Source organism: Helicoverpa armigera, chromosome 21 (genome assembly GCF_030705265.1).
Source record: "Helicoverpa armigera isolate CAAS_96S chromosome 21, ASM3070526v1, whole genome shotgun sequence".
In the NCBI taxonomy this organism is placed as follows: domain Eukaryota; kingdom Metazoa; phylum Arthropoda; class Insecta; order Lepidoptera; family Noctuidae; genus Helicoverpa; species Helicoverpa armigera.
The window spans coordinates 679,284-695,727 of NC_087140.1; the positions used below are offsets into that span (position 1 = coordinate 679,284).

The window sequence follows — 16,444 nt, forward strand, 5'->3', positions numbered from 1 at the left end:
ATCATCATCTCAGCCATAGGACGTCCACTGCTGAACATAGGCCTCCCCCTTCGATTTCCACATAAATATATAATATTAGGATAGATTAGAATAGGTACATACTTACAATTAACGTGATGCGTTATGATACTATAATGCGTTTACTCAGCTATAATGTGTATTAGATGATTCCTACAACTGAAACAAATGAATTAACAAACAACTGAAACAATTGAAAACTATTTTTAGTCGAACACCGATTTCTCAATCATCTAAAAATAGCTGCACATGTTATACGACGATTGTCTGCTAAAATTAGCCAGACGGAACAATGACTGCGGATCAAAAGGTCATTCGTACGTGTAACGGATTGTATTTTTAACTTACTACAAGGAAAGGTTGAGAATAACAGAAATAGAAGATAATAGTAGTATATGGATAAGATACACACGGAGATTTGTAGCATTTTGAGGTTCTATATCCATGTTAAAAGTGATAGATTTAGAGGTTTTGTTAAAGATTTTGTAAGTAGTAAATTGTTAAGTCAAAGTCAAAGTTCAAATAACTTTTGAATTTCCGAAGAAGTGCATTAAAATGGATCAATGTCCGACAGAAGTTTCCACACAAGAAGATAAAAAGTAGGTACCTAACCTAGGTAAGTAGCCTTTATCGATAAATGGGCTACCTTATTTTTTTCCAAATCGGTCGAAACAAACAAAAACAAACTCGTCAGGTGTATAAAATTAGTATCATAGATGGGTTCAGGACTTCTGTATTTTTCAATATTTGACTCTTCCCCTTTTACAATATCGATACATAAAAGTATATTTTCTCCACTTTTCTCACCTCTATTTCTGCTGAAAATAGGCAGTTCCCTGTTATTTTATTTTAATAAAATTGTACGTAACAAAACAATAACCGCTGTTCTCTTGTAACGTACCAATACCCACTAAATAGGTGACCATTCACAGCACATGCTGGCTTTGTATCAAACGACCAATACAAACACAATATTACCACAAAATTCAACCTTATTTTGTAAACCACAAGGTTGACATTCCTTTGCGATCAAGTTCGGAGGCTGAAACCGCGAAATGCCCTAATTAAGTGCAATAAAGTAAATGTTCGGCGGAGATTACACGTGCGACTTTTAATCGCGCGATTTTTTATCGGGTTGTGTTTTCGATTTGGAATCCATTGTATTATTAAAGGTGTACTTATAACTTTATTTGAAGAATAAGGACGTTTAAATAGCTTTTAAGTATATAGAAAATACAGATGTCAAACCGCCATAATAAGACTTCTATTTCTCCACCACCTAATGGTAGACTGGGAGAAAACGCCTAAGGCCGCCATTGTACGAAACGTGCATCAAGTATAAATAAATAAATTGATTGATGATACAAGAATCGGTCCTTAAGCATTTAATCTTGTTATATAGGTACCTACAAGGCACTTATCTGACTGAAAATATTAGGTATACCTAAGCTTCAGTGGCGAAGGGTGGTTTAATGAAATAGGGAAGCCGCAGCAAAAAAAAATTGGGGGGGGGAGTACTCAGGGATGGGGGGGAGAGGTAATGGAGGTAATTTCTCAGTCCACCTTTTAGCACTGACTGAGAGACTGATAGTTTGAACATGTTTTCTCGAGGAATTCAGCAGATTATTAATATCTTTAAAACTTTATTATCTTTAGTTAGGTATATTAATTACTAGAATCTGAGAAAAGTTGGCACTAGAAACAATAGGTACATTTTAAGTATTTAATTTACAACGGCCTGTTAGATATTTATCGTAGGTATATGTTTCATAAATCCGTCAGGTATATGTTTCATAATTCACCCGAGCGGCGTGCCCGAGTTTTATAACACGTTTTTATTCTCAAAACTCAAAACTTAAAAAACAAGTTCCTTCCTAAAGTAAATAATCTGTGGAAAACAGTCTAATGCGATTAATGCTATCCTAGTTTAGTGTTATAAGTGTCTACGTATCAAAATAACTCATTTCAACGTAGGTCTCTCTATATTCACTACACACACTATACTTGTACTGAGTTCCAGGTCACAGTGCGATCGCAGGACTAGTAGGGAGTAATGATACTTCCAACTACTTAATCAAATTCATATACACGGTGAATACGAAAAATTATAAATTCCCAACTAGGGTCATTAAATCGCGGAGAATCTTAACACCGCGATTCAGGATTTGCATAAAAATGCACAACGCCATCTATGATGACATAATGTAACTAAAACACTTAAACTAACATAAAATATTGTACACACACGAACTATGTTATTTCCAAATGATACACACACTAATAAATTCAATTAAGTAATACAAAGAACAAATTGTTAATGGTATTATCTAAAACAAAATAAGAACAATGAGAGTGAATTTGTCTGATTTGTTTGTTTACATATTTGAAAGCTCTAAGCGCTGTCACTCGCGCGTAGACAGATATAGCTTCTCTACTCTTGACGCGTTCTTTCTCGTTCACTCGCGAGTTTTGATTGGTGGAACCCGCTCCGTGAGCCGGCTTACCGCTCGCCCTTATTTTGCGAACATCGCGCGGCGCGGCGTGGATGACGTCACGCAAGCGTAGTTTTGAAATGAAATGAAATGAAATGAAATTTATTTATTTGCTAGAATATAGGTACCTACATTATGATGGTAAATATAATAACAAAAAATGGTTTCACTATATTCGACTTATAAATTAGTCATGCAAATATTTAAGTTTTCCTATAATCTAATAGCTAAATTTCTATTATAATTCTATTTCTCCTCTAGGTATTCTTTAACTGTATAAAAACATTTGTCAATAAGCCAATTTGTAATTTGTATGGAGGAGGAAGCCGCGGCTTGTTTAGTAGGAGCAAAATGTTTCAAGTAATTTATAGACTTTTTTTTTACGGTGGTAGGCGTTTTGTTATACCTACATATTTAAATTGTGTGGTTTAAATGATTATATTAATTATACCTATACCTATATTATAACTTATACCTATGCTTCTTTCTTGAAATTCGAAAGGGAAGCCGATGGGAATCGGCTTATAAGGACGCCTCACCACTGCTAAGCTTTAATACCTAAATAAATAATGTCATTAGACCATAAAATGAAACCTACATTATATTTCCCAGTCATAATACTCATAATGTAGTGAAAAATACCAATAATATGTTTCAAACACGCAGTAACGTAATTATTGAGTCAACTTCACCTCGTGATATGGTTTTATACTGTTTTCGTGCTCATTTTCATTAAACAAACAAAACTATGTGAGCGTAGGTTAAGTACTGTAATGTAGGCACGAAAGTACTTGAACTACTTTAAAAAATATATTTGTACACCTGTAGTAGTCAAGTGAGTAAATAATTATTCGGTTTGATAAAAATCGTTTATTTATTTATATACTTTTTGCACATGTTCGACGGTGGACTTAACGCCTTAAACGTTCTTTACCAGTCTACCTTAGGGTTGTTGTGAAATAGAAGACATCATCCTAATTATTTTAACCCAATCTGGGTATTCTATGTATATTTGTCATTGATGTTGTAGACATTTAACGAATAAACACAAAAGTATTCACATTTTGATATGTACCTATAGGTATTGAGCAAATACCTATACATAATAGCAAAATCATTTTATTATCCTCAAGAACTAAGCTTTACGTAACTTAACAAAAACTCGGTTCTAAACTAAAGCAATTCTAAGAACAAAATATTACAAAGTTTCCAAAGTTATTGGAGTATGTTAAGACATAACGTCTTATCCAGATATCTGAACAGTTCAAGAATATATCACGTGGAAGCAATATTTTATTGTAGTTTGGCTCGACACCTACTTATATTAAAAACGTGAGAAAATACTCGCCAAGAAGTGTAGTATCGTGCATTCAATATTAGACGTCTGGCTGTAAAAATCGCATAGTTTAAGTGAATAAGTCAATAATTTAAAGGCTTAATCTGCGTGAACGAACATACCGACATACAAGCAAACGTACAAGCATTTATGATATTCGTAGATAGTGTGAATTACACCAATTTACAATCAATCAATCAATTGCTTACGTATCTACCTGTATATAAGCGAATTACCCCGAAAGTCTCATCAATGTATCGTAAATACCACTGTGTGATAGATTTAAATAGTCTGAAGTAATAATACAGAAAATCTCACTAACTAGAATTTAATGATCTCTGATAAAAAATAATTCCGAGGACCCTCGGGCAGTCAGTAGGCATTAGGCACATAGCGTTAGAGAGTTTATCGTGGTAAAACACAGCACGATTTTTAGTACGAAAGTGTGCACAAACCCTAAACTCTTGGCCGAATTAAAACAAATGTTCTCTGAAACGAAGTGCTTTCTTTTACGAGAGTTTTATTAAGTGACCGCTTAGTGTAGCTAAGTATAGATCTTCAGGTGTTAAGTGGAAGTAATGAGGGCGATTTCAAAAGCATTATCGTTAAGTCAATGACTTGGATAGACGAACAAGTTGTTCGCATATTTTGTGATTAGTACCAAGGTTAAGAAAAACTTCTAAATGAGCCAACGTGCCTTCCGAAAAACTTTATTAGAGAAGTACTCGCTTTAGTAATAGCTTTAGTCCATTGATTTTGTTCGGGACAGTGGTTTAAAGTTGGTACAAAAGCTAGTCGTTTTTTAAAACCACGTCTTTTATAAGGTGGTATACGGTTACTTATTTGTTGAATCTTGACGAAACCGTTACTAATCTTATTGATGCGAAGGTTACTGTATGTGTCGCTTTTACTCCAAAATTACGGAAAAAAATTAAATGAAAAAGCCATAGTTACTTTTTACCCGATTGTTTTAAGTAGATAGTTCTCCCGAACGTAGTGAAACGTCTTTCGCATTAGACTAAAAGTCACTGGCCAATTTTCAGAGCCAAAAATTTCACCAGTCGTGAGCCTCACCTTATTCAGCATACCTTTAAGCCAAGACTACATTTTGGCAACAATTCGTACACCTTAATAAATTATAACTTAATACCATCTACAAAGAGCATACCATTCCACGTTGAATTTAAAGTTGTATTGTCTTAGGAAATATTATGGATTTGGCAGAACATTTTAACTGTACGTAATATAAAAGTATAATTTATATTGCCATTTACTTTAATAGGGTATAAAATGTTTAATTCTACAAATATTTTTTCTACTTCAGTGTAAAAGACTTAACAAAAATACTCCTGAAACCTATCAGTTTTTTTTTGGAAAATACGCGTTTAAGTCTCAAGTGATTTAATTGAAAAAATCACTTCATAAGTACATTTAACCGACTGCCAAGAAAGGTTATGTTTTTAAAATGAGCCACAAGCTTTCACTCTGCCAAAATTTCTATTGCGCTTGCCAAATCTAACCGCAAAAACGGCTTCTATGCCTATTAGCATATCTGCGGCTAATTTATGATAAAGCGTGGGACACACTGCAGTGCGGACGCCAAAAGGCTGTATTTACACGGTTGGTAGATGACAATGTGTGTGAACAGCTTTATGTACTGGTATTCTGGTATACAGGTTGTAGTAATGCAGATTTCAGTGTGGGTGACTAAGAGCATTTTTTTAGGGTTCAGTACCCAAAGGGTTAAAATTAAACACTATTCCTAAGACTTCACTGTCCATGTGTCCGTAGGCGTCGCCAGGCCGACGGTGTTGAGCGTAACTTTATGATTGCAAAAGGATTGGCCACATTGGGCACCTGAAACTTCATACTCAGTAGTCAGACCAAGTCAGACACATTATAATTATCAATGAGCAACTTTTTAGACAAAATAGGTACGAAAAAGTCGCGAATGATAATATGCTACCTGTACTGTAAAACAAACTATAATTTTACCTATGTCCCATATCTTAAATTCTGAGTAGATATTAAGATAAAAGCTTCATATAACTGCTGTTTAAATTCAGCTGAAGTATTTGGAATGGAAATTTTATCTTGTTAATCTAACCCACTTACAGGTTTAAGTTTCTGCGAAGAAGACAGTTCTGTAAGCCTTGCTGAAATTTTATTTTCATAGCGTTAAGTTGGTGTAGTAGTTTTGCCTACTAAAATACATTTATATTCATAGAAAAAAAAACTGTTTTCCATTTGTGTTTAATATGAATGTTTGACATACACACGGTAAAATGATCGAACAAATAATTTTACATTCGATATAGAACTGGTAATACATAGGATATACCTATGTATGCTGACAAAGTTAAAAAATATTTGTCTAATTTTCTCACGCTTTTTCGTTTTTAGTTTTTTACTAAGATAGTTGTTAATTTTTACTATATTGCAAATATTTGTAAATGTGATTAAGTAATAAAAAAACCTTACCTATTTGACTGATTTAAATAAAGGATCAGCTGTCTTTATAGTTTTAAGTATTGCTATAAGTAATACTAACTTACTATGAGCACCGGGTAACTCAATACCTGTTTCCTTCGAGTCAAATCAATGTACCGCATTCAACAGAACTCCAAGCTTCCGTAGTATTTGTCAATATCGGGACTGCTACAACTAGGTACATTCGGTTTCTACTCAGGACAGTAACTGCATTGAATTGCAACTTGCAACAATTTGACGACAAGCGACATATACTTACGTACCTATATGTAAGACTTACCTAATGCTGGATTTTGATAGTCAAAAAATAAATAATCCTTCAAGTTTCTATGTGTAGGTGAGAATTAAGTAAAACGGTTGAAAAAGACCTGAGCAAATGGAATTGGAGATCTCAGGGGGAGGCCTATGTTCAGCAGTGGACGTCCTATGGCTGAGATGATGATGATGATGATGATGAAATGGTATTAAATAATTTAAATAAAATACTGCCCCACCTCAATTTGAACCCAGGATCCACACAAAAGAAACGATCAATTGGAGAATTATAATTTAGAATAATTTAAATTTAGAATAAAGAATTATAATAAGATTTTAGTAGGAAGACTAAAATCTTATACTTACGTAAATAATGCCTATATTCTACCCAAGTAGCAACTGTCCCTATCTAATTTTAGCCTAACTCTGTGGGTCGAAGCCCTTTAAAGGTTTAGAATATCGTATTTTTAAAGTATTCGGTATCTTACCGACTTGTTTTGGATATTTAATCTTTAACGTCCTTACGTTTTAGTATCGTGTGACGTAAGCGGTGTATAATTATGTTAATTAGTACTTAAATGTATGCCTTTTATACGTTTGTTGACTTCTTGACAGCACGAATTTGGGTGCTTCTTGTTAAATGGTAAGAAGGTGTAACCACGCATGTGTAAAACAGAGTCAGGTAATGTGTTACAGAGACAGGTTAGACATTTTAGTCTAAAGAGGCTAGTGAATTTTGATTCCTTTGATCCGCATTGCGTGGGAAAATCTTGAATAATAATAGGATACTTAATAGCTAAACTTGAAGATTTGAATTATAATTATTACAAATTCTTAGTATACCCAGATGTGTAGACTCTAAATTATCTGACCTGACCTCCTAAACCTAGTCATCCGAGCAACTTACCTCTGGGCCCTGGCCCTTGGCTACACAAGTAAAAAATATAATTACGTTGTTTATTATTAACTTCTGAAACTAAATTAACAATTTAAACCAGTATACCAATTATTTGAAAAGGGTTTAACCTTTTCAAAATACTAAACCAATTTCAACGCCATTGTTAAATAAAATGGCTTTTAAGGAATAGGAAAATCAAACAGCCAAAAAACACACATTTATCTGTAAGCAATAAATCACGTTGAACCGAAAAGCCTATATTTAGTGGATAATGTAAAAACTATTAGCCGTAATGCGGGCACGATTTATTGGGCCCTATCTACGTTTTGGGTCACTTAAAATCTATTTTCCTGGTATTTTTATCATGTGACTTAGTAACAAGGCTTTCTTGGAATGTATTACAAATATTGGAACAAAGAGATGTACATATAGCCATTCAATTGTTTTTTCGGACTGTGATGACCTCTAAAAATTATTTAGGTACCTGTTTCATGTGTGCCCTTGGACGAGCAGAGGTAGTTACTCCGCCTCAGGTAGTTCACAATTCTACACCATCTACCAAATAAACAATATTCAAAAGACTGTACCAAAAGGGATAAGTATAATTAATTTAGATTTTCGCAGGATGATTTGTGCCTTATTGTGCCATTTGTGTCTCTAGTCTCACCACTTTCACTTTGCTATAAATTTTTATTGATTCTGGAGTGGTCGTCCTATGGTTGAGATGATGATGAATATAAAGTACCTATATTTAGTTTTCAAATTCTTGATTTAGGTCTTGCTTGATGAAGCCATAAACCAGGAGCGCAGTATTTGTTAAATAAAGCTGAAAGATTTGTACTCTGGTCGCCTTTTACGATACCCTCAGGCAAACATAATTCTTTATTCTTTTCCACGCCTTACCCATAGGTGCTATTTATAGCTTAATTTAACAATACCTAAGTGTACAATATATCACAGTATTGGCTTCGAAACTGCCTATAAATCGCCATAAACTTTCTCACCTAAACTAAAAGCCACAGATTTTAATTTGTGCCAATATTGGGCCAAACTCTTGGCTGGACCCATGGAGAACAAAATAACTAGCGGAGATGCCATAACGGATAATAGCCTAAGAAAGCAGCGTGATAAAATGCGGGTGAGCGAAGGACGAGGAACGTTACTGTTTTCGCCCTTATACGTCTTCTTTGGACTCGACCATTTTTGAGACATTTGTCAGATGTCTGAAACCTTTCGTTAGTTCACTTCTTTACCCTACCTGCATTATGGCATATCCGCTCATCTTTCCTTACTCCGTGGCTGGACCAAAACCAACAATTCTTTTTTACGAGGTCCTTTGGCGCCGCGTCTAGGGGCCGTTAAACGCCAACTTTTAACAGTATGGATGATATATCATAATGAAATAGTAGTTTTGTTTCGATTTGTAAGGAAGTCTTAATCGATTTTATGGTCTGCTGAATTTGTATCTATGGAAAACCGAGCCGTTTTTCTATATCGGTAATTTCTTTTGTAGATGTGACGCACGCACATAGTTATTCAATTTGGTGCATTACAGAAACTTGCACCTAAGCATTTGACGATAACAGACAGCAGTTACTTACTATGAAAAAAAATTGTGGTCGTTCAGAACTATTTGCTTAAGAGCCAATTATGGCAATTCCATCAGTTGTTAAGAGCAATTTTCTATCAATTTTGTTCTTATGTACCCTTGTTCTTGTGTATTTTGAGTAGATGGTAGTGTTATATTCTATTGTAGACTATTATGTATGGTGAGATTCCATAATATTATCCCTGTAAATGTTTGCGCACAAAGATTACACTTTCGCGGACATTTAAACAATGTCCCCATTGGATGCAATTTGTTACTATTTATCGAATCGACCGAAAGAAACATTTGTGTGCGTCACAATACACACGGTAGAGTCTCGCCTTCATAATATAACTTTTGCTCTTTAGTTCCATATCCCAGAGGTTCTGACTTTTAGAAGTGCGTGGGTGAGCACCTAATCAAGAAACATGGCGCTAAGTTGCATCTAGCTGCGGTCTGTGTTGCATTAATAATTTATTGTATTATATAGTAACCTCATTCATCTTATTTTGTGCAACGTATTGCGATAGTCTGGCGCTAAAGTTATTAGGGGAGCTATTTTGGTACTCTTGATAAAATGGCATAAAAGTAAAAATGTGACAGCATTTTGATTGAGATTAAGTAGAGCATGTACTTACAATTTCTTTCTAGATTTTATGATTGATATGACTCACTGTTTTCAAACGGTTATACGTCAATTTGTCTGAACGCGCCAATCTAAGGAACTACAGGACTGAAAAAATCTTTCAGTGTGAACTGGCCCATTTATCGAGCCAGATCTGCTTTTATCCGGTTTCGTGTAGTAAATCAAACGGAACGCGAGTGAAACCACTGGCAAAAGCTAGTTGAAATAATAACAAGCTAAATACTTGATATATCGAGACAAAATACAGCCGGAATCTGGACGAAATCTGATCAAAAATGTTAAGAATAGAAATAGCTATATTAAACAGCCATACCCTGTAATCATTTTTGCCAAATTAGGGTAGAAAAATCTCTTGAAATTTTCAAATACAAAAATGTACGAGTTTTTTTGCGAAAGTGTTCTCAATAACCGTTTTTAAGACAAAAAAGATCCCGAAAACACGAATTTGCACTAGATAGTAAGTGGTGGAAGAGGATAAATAAATCCTAAGGAATTTATACTGATGTTACTGGAGTAATATATTTTTAAAGGGGATTGTAATTACTGTGCCTAAAATTGTAGTCATTACCCGTTTTTGAATATTTATGACCTGTTTATTTATTATTTGAACTAAAGGTCAGGTTTGTAGATAAATAATTGTATTATTATTGTATTACGGTGTTTATTATAGACTTCAAAAAATAGTTTTTTATAGGTAGGCTACTAATACAATTTCAATCATAAATATTCTCAATTACCTATAAATTTTATCTACCTATATGTTTTAATGGTGAAAATAGCTTTGTAGATACAATAGTCATGGAAGATATTTTTAAATGTGATTTTTAGTTTTCTAAAAAAGTCAAAGTGAATATCTGAATAAAAAAACTTATCTGTTATGTACAATCACTTATACATTACTTCCTTCTAAGAATCCCACAAATAACTGTTCCTATTATCAACACCTTCGCACCAAAGGACCTAAAATTACCCCACAATTTAAACACCACCTTTGTTCCCAGGTCTGGCAGTACCCTTCGTGGAGCTGACAGTGACTCACGCATCAGTCCTCACAATCCTAGCCATCAGCTTCGAGCGATACTACGCCATCTGCGAACCCTTGCGAGCTGGGTACGTCTGCACAAAGACGAGAGCAACCCTCATTTGCGCGCTGGTCTGGTTCTTCGCGGCACTGTTTACCAGGTAATTTGTGGTGGCACGTGGGTGGGGATGGTACTTTGAGGATAATGATGAGTTATGGAATAGCTTGGTTATGTAAAGGATTGGGTACTTGCAGGGTAATTTGCAAAACTAATATTTAGTTTATTTGGATTGGGTCATAACGATGATATTTTAACATTAGATGCAAAACGTATTTTGGTTGTCATGTCAGCGAATTTTTTTTTGTTTATTTTTTTCGTAAGATTACGAAAGTAAAGACCATATTATTCCTAGGTCGTACCTATACCATCTCTACCCACTGACCTTTTAGTTATAAGAATCTATAATTCATAAGTTACGTGAAGCCATGTATCAAGACAGATTGGTGACCAGCAAAACGTGAAACCAATTTCAAAATACATAAAACTGTGTTATTGTTGTGAAGCCTGGTGTTTCTGTGATTAACGAAACAAAGTGCTAAGTGTACGTGTGTGCTAAAAATCAGCGCGAAAATGCTGAAAGTGAGCTTATAACAATGCTATATTAACTAAACGCCCAAAATGGACTCTGGGTGTTGGTTTTGCTTGAAGCTAAGCCCTAAAAATGATTGTTATAATTGGTTTGAAAACGGATACCGTTCCGATGGTTCCAGTACTATAATTTATCATGTTCCGGAGATCCGTTTTTGTGGATTTAGGAACTGATATATCATCGAAAATGGGATTTTGTACTCCGATAAAAAACATAATTCATGTGTCAATCATTGTGATTAGTTATTGGCATGTGAATGAAAAGCTAATATTTCCTATTTTTTCTAAATCCGTTTAGATCCGTGTTTTACCATTAATCTTGATCAGTCGGCCCTTTGATGGTGATTACGTGTTCTTTCACATTTTGCTTAATGTTTCCTATTTATTAATGAAGGTTTGTTACTTTTTGAAAAGCAAGACATTCTTTCTAACCTGTTGAACCTTCGTCGAAGCGTCTTGACCTATAGGGAAATGTCACTTGATATGATAAATAGTCTAATTATTATGAATGCATACTGAAAAGTTTCTTCTTTTCTCTCTATTTGAAAATAATTTATTTGTTTTGATATTGGTATAGATAGTTCAACTCAGATTTGCGCGCGGCCCTATGTGTGCGTCGGCTTGTAAATATACAACTTTCATTCGTGTGACAGTGACGTCGTCCGAGCATGACGTGTTCTTATCGCTTTTTGTTATGGGTACAGTCGTTTACGAAAATGTCTAGTTCTTCACGGAGAAAATGTTTTAAGGAGTCAGGTAGCGTTTCAAAAAAATGAAACAACATTCAAAGCTTTTTATTATTACATTTTACAGTTTAACATTATTTTCTCATACGGCTTTTCAAATTGACATTAACAGTATCTAAGAAATAAATGAAGTGAAATATCTAAGATGAATTAAATACTCCTTACATATTTTCTAGCTCCGGGTACGCGGACAATAAATAAATGTGTGGACTAAGAATGTAAAAAGACCTATAATTTAGTATAATAATGGAAACAAAATGTGTGGGGAATTTAAAAAAATTATATTGCTTCGCATAATGTCGACCAAAATAAGACGGAAATAATGAAACTCATAAATGAACGTTTAAGTCAAATTGATGAAGGGATGTTGGGTAATACTTGTCGACATGTACAAAAGAAAAAAGAAGAATACTATAGACATTTTGACATGGAGTCAGAATTTATAATTAACATTGGTGAAAGTAGCGAATCCGAAAATTCATCATTTGATTTTTCAAGTAGCGATACAGAATCATTATAAATAAATAAACTAAATTACGTAATAACTGTACTTTAAACAGCCGTGTACAACCCCTAAATAACTGTATTTGTACCCGACTGTACCTCTTGTCACGCACACAAAGTCACTGTATATGTACAAGGGTTACCCACACATAGGGCCGCGCGCACGACTGAGTTGAACTTACTATAACTATAGGGATCCAGCTAACATCCAGCCGGCAAATGTCGATGCAGAAAATGCAATATAAATTATTTCTCTTTTATCATTTTAGTGCTATTTAATTCCAAAGATCAGTCTTGGTCTATTTGCTTCCAAAACTTTCTCAAGAAATGCAAAAATTCACGTATTCAGCACTTTCTTGGCGTTTTATTGATGTGTTCATTTCATATTCTTCGTTTATACTCCTCGGATGCTCTTACTTGCACTGCTCGTATTGGAATTCAATAAAATCCGTATGGGATCTAAAATTTCTATTGATACTTGCAGCTTAAGGCTATCTTTCAATGGTTAACAATCGGTATTGTTAACTTGCGAATTGTAAAATATACGTACCTATCTATGGATAGATTTATGACATTTATGCCCGTAGTCTGGAAGTTGGTGATTGATTCACCCATGGATCGGAGAGCACGTAAATGTCGGTCCTGCGCCTGATCTCTTTCCGGTCGTGGCGGATTGCCGTCCCGTCGTGTTATGAGAGTGAAGGAATAGGGACTGCACGTGATCGAATGCACATTTTGAATGTCAAAAACAAAAGAGAGACGACCCTACCCGGTTGCTATATGTTTTTTTTTTTGGGAAAAAGTGGCAAAAACACACCAGTGTTGATACTTGAAAAAAAAAACTATAAGTAGGTAATAAGAGCAACAGTCAAGATTATATTTCTTTCAAGGTTACGATATCTGACCTTTTCTGATTAGTTGTTATTTATCTTTTGACACACTTTTCCTTCAAAGGGCTTCCAAAAACTTCGTAGTTGATTTCATTTCCTGCGTCCCAAGGGACAATTATTACGTACCCTACAATATGCCAAGGATACTGTTTAAGACGGGATTTGGTTTGTTTATTCCCTGTCCGTAAGTCAAGTATTCCCGTAGTTGAGAACCCAAAATTATTTCTGTCACTTTAAGAGCACATTGCAAAATTTTTGTTGGTCATAGTTAGTTTGGGCTCATACATCAGTATGACGATGTATGGTAGTACGTATAAAGTGAGATGAATGGTAGTAAGTCAAGTATTTATCAGACCGAATAGAAACTTTGATTGGAATCAAGATTTCCTTAAAAAAAATATTTGCCATCCATCGGATCGACTGTTTAATATGCAGTGTGCTGGTACAGTAACAATACACTACTTTTCTTATGTTGTTGAGTTTCAAATGTTTATACCTAATTCAAAGATATCATTTATGAAAAGATGTAGTAAAACCCTTTATACATATAATTCACAACTATTTGCGGTGTCAACAAACAACTCCATTTTCTAACAAAACTAAGAAATTGATATCACAATTATTTTCAAAAGAGAACAAGTTTTGTTACTATATGATAATTTATTCTTTATGGTAGTTGAGCATCGAACTTGGAGTATCACTAGTAGCACACTGCAGACTAAACAGTCGACCGACAGTTGACCCGATAGTAGGCCACTTTTTACAAAGAAAATCACGATTTCAAATCATCGTTTTCAGTAGGTCTGATACCGGCCAAATACCCAATCTTTGTAATATGTGTACTACGTACTACCATTCATCTTGATCAACTGCCTCGTTGGTCTAGCTGCCGCAAACGCGGCTACTGAGCAGGAGGTCTCGGGTTCGATTCCCGGGACGGGCCGATATGACTTTGTGGGTTTTACAAACTTTCACAAAGTAGCCCGGAGCCCGGAACTTGGTGATTGATACACCTGTGCATCGGAGAGCACGTTAATATCGGTCCGGCTTGTGATCTCTCTTCGATCGTGTCGGATTGCCGTCCCATCGCGCTATGGGAGTGAAGGAATAGTGAGTGCACCTGTGTCTGCGCAAATGTTTGTGCACTATAATATGTCTTGCGCAGTTGGCTAATCTCCTAACATGAGAACAGCTGCCGTAGCCGATAATCGGCTAGGAGGACACAGTCATCACTACTACTAATCCTCATACTGATTTATGAACCCAAGCAAACTATCGGCCGACCAAAAGTTTTCGGTGTGCGGGTACTTAGGACCGAGAGACCGACACCTACGCCTTTAACAGTAAATACAAAGGGACTAAATTATTTTATGATTCTGAAGAGGTTCTGTCGAAGTTTCACAAACAAGTCACTTTGTTATGTTTGCTTTATATTTGTGGGTATAACATTGTTGTTTCACTGTGGTGTGAAGGGTAAAGTGCCCTTGTATCTGAACCTTTACCAGTTTAAAATATCGATATTGGGTATTGTAAAAAGAACTGCTGTAGATTTTGTATGGGTTAAAATGTTTTCTATTTGATTGTTGTGTTTAATAATATTATAATCCATAATGAAAAAAGCTTAAGAATAAAACACCTCAGATTTTTATAAACGCTTTATTTTTTGTGTCAAGCAAATAAACAGTTTGCTCTCTGACATAAAAACAGCTACATAAAAACGTCGTCCGATTTGGAACTGACACATATAAATTCCTCACTATTTAGTATTAGAAACTTACTACTTAGGTATATGTATTAGACATACAAAAGCCCATACTGTTCACAAAACTACATTACAAAGAATAAGAAAAGGTCCAATATGGCTAGATTATTTCCTAGCGAGTAGACGGCCAGCGTCCAATATAATGTCGTTCCTATTCGCGCAGTAATGCAACTTGTGAACTTGCTATTTCCACTTGCAATGCCAAATGGAGTTTTGTTACGTTGCCTTTTTAGATTAGGTTATGTGTGGTAATATTGGTGAATTACTTGTGTTGAATTTTAGTAATTATGGATTTTACCCTCTGCCCGAGGGAATGACTGAATCCCGCACATGGATAAATAGCCTGCCAAGTTTCATAAAATCTGTCCAGAGCAGTTTATAAATGAGTTGGGGAATAGGTTAGTAATGAGAAATCTGTTAGCATATGGAGCGTACAATATTAGGTACCTACCTACTTGAAATTCTTACCAAAATAATAGCAGAAAGTTTAATATTATAATAAGACATCGTCCTAATTGGGAGCGATCGTACGATGGCGCGATGCGTTTTTCATCTCACGATCTCACTTGCGAGGTTCAAATAGGACACTCTGATGAAATGACATGTACTATCGCTGTCAATTAGGACGACGCCTTAGATGAAAAACACATCGCGCCATCGTACTATCGCTCCACGTTAAATCTGGTCTTACGCCCAGGAACCCAACATAAACAAATACATATAATAACAACAAATAATATCACCAGTAACACTGTTGTTTATCTATACTAACGCCTATGACTCCACAAACTCAATTTGTGACACTAATTCTATCTCAAAGAGAGGAAACTTATTTGGTCCCCTTTGAGTTGGCGCTAAAACGTGTTACTCTACGTTTTATGGTTTGACGTGTTAGAAAAGAGGCTTATTACTTTTACTCTATTTCCTTGAAACTGGAAGAAAAGTGGGTCTGTGTTTGGTTTTGTAAATAAATGTTTTCTAGGTATGTGTATCTTTGATAGGTCTTTTGATAGATCTTTGATATGCTAGGTATATTTTTAGATTTTAAGTTAGTACCTAAATGGCCGTTTTTGGAATTACTGGATACTTAAATGGGAATCTATTCAACTATGAAAGAGTGGAGTTTAATTGTATCTACTATTTTTCTAT

At 35.0% G+C, this 16,444-nt stretch overlaps 1 protein-coding gene across 1 annotated transcript in view; it reads left to right on the forward strand.

Moving 5' to 3' along the window:
- The window catches only part of LOC126056442 (uncharacterized), an 87,893-nt gene that overhangs the window by 56,356 nt on the left and 15,093 nt on the right, over positions 1-16,444 (forward strand). The window contains exon 3 of the mRNA XM_064040149.1: positions 10,725-10,905. Coding sequence (XP_063896219.1) covers positions 10,725-10,905 — 181 coding nt within the window. The remainder of the gene's footprint in view (positions 1-10,724; positions 10,906-16,444) is intronic.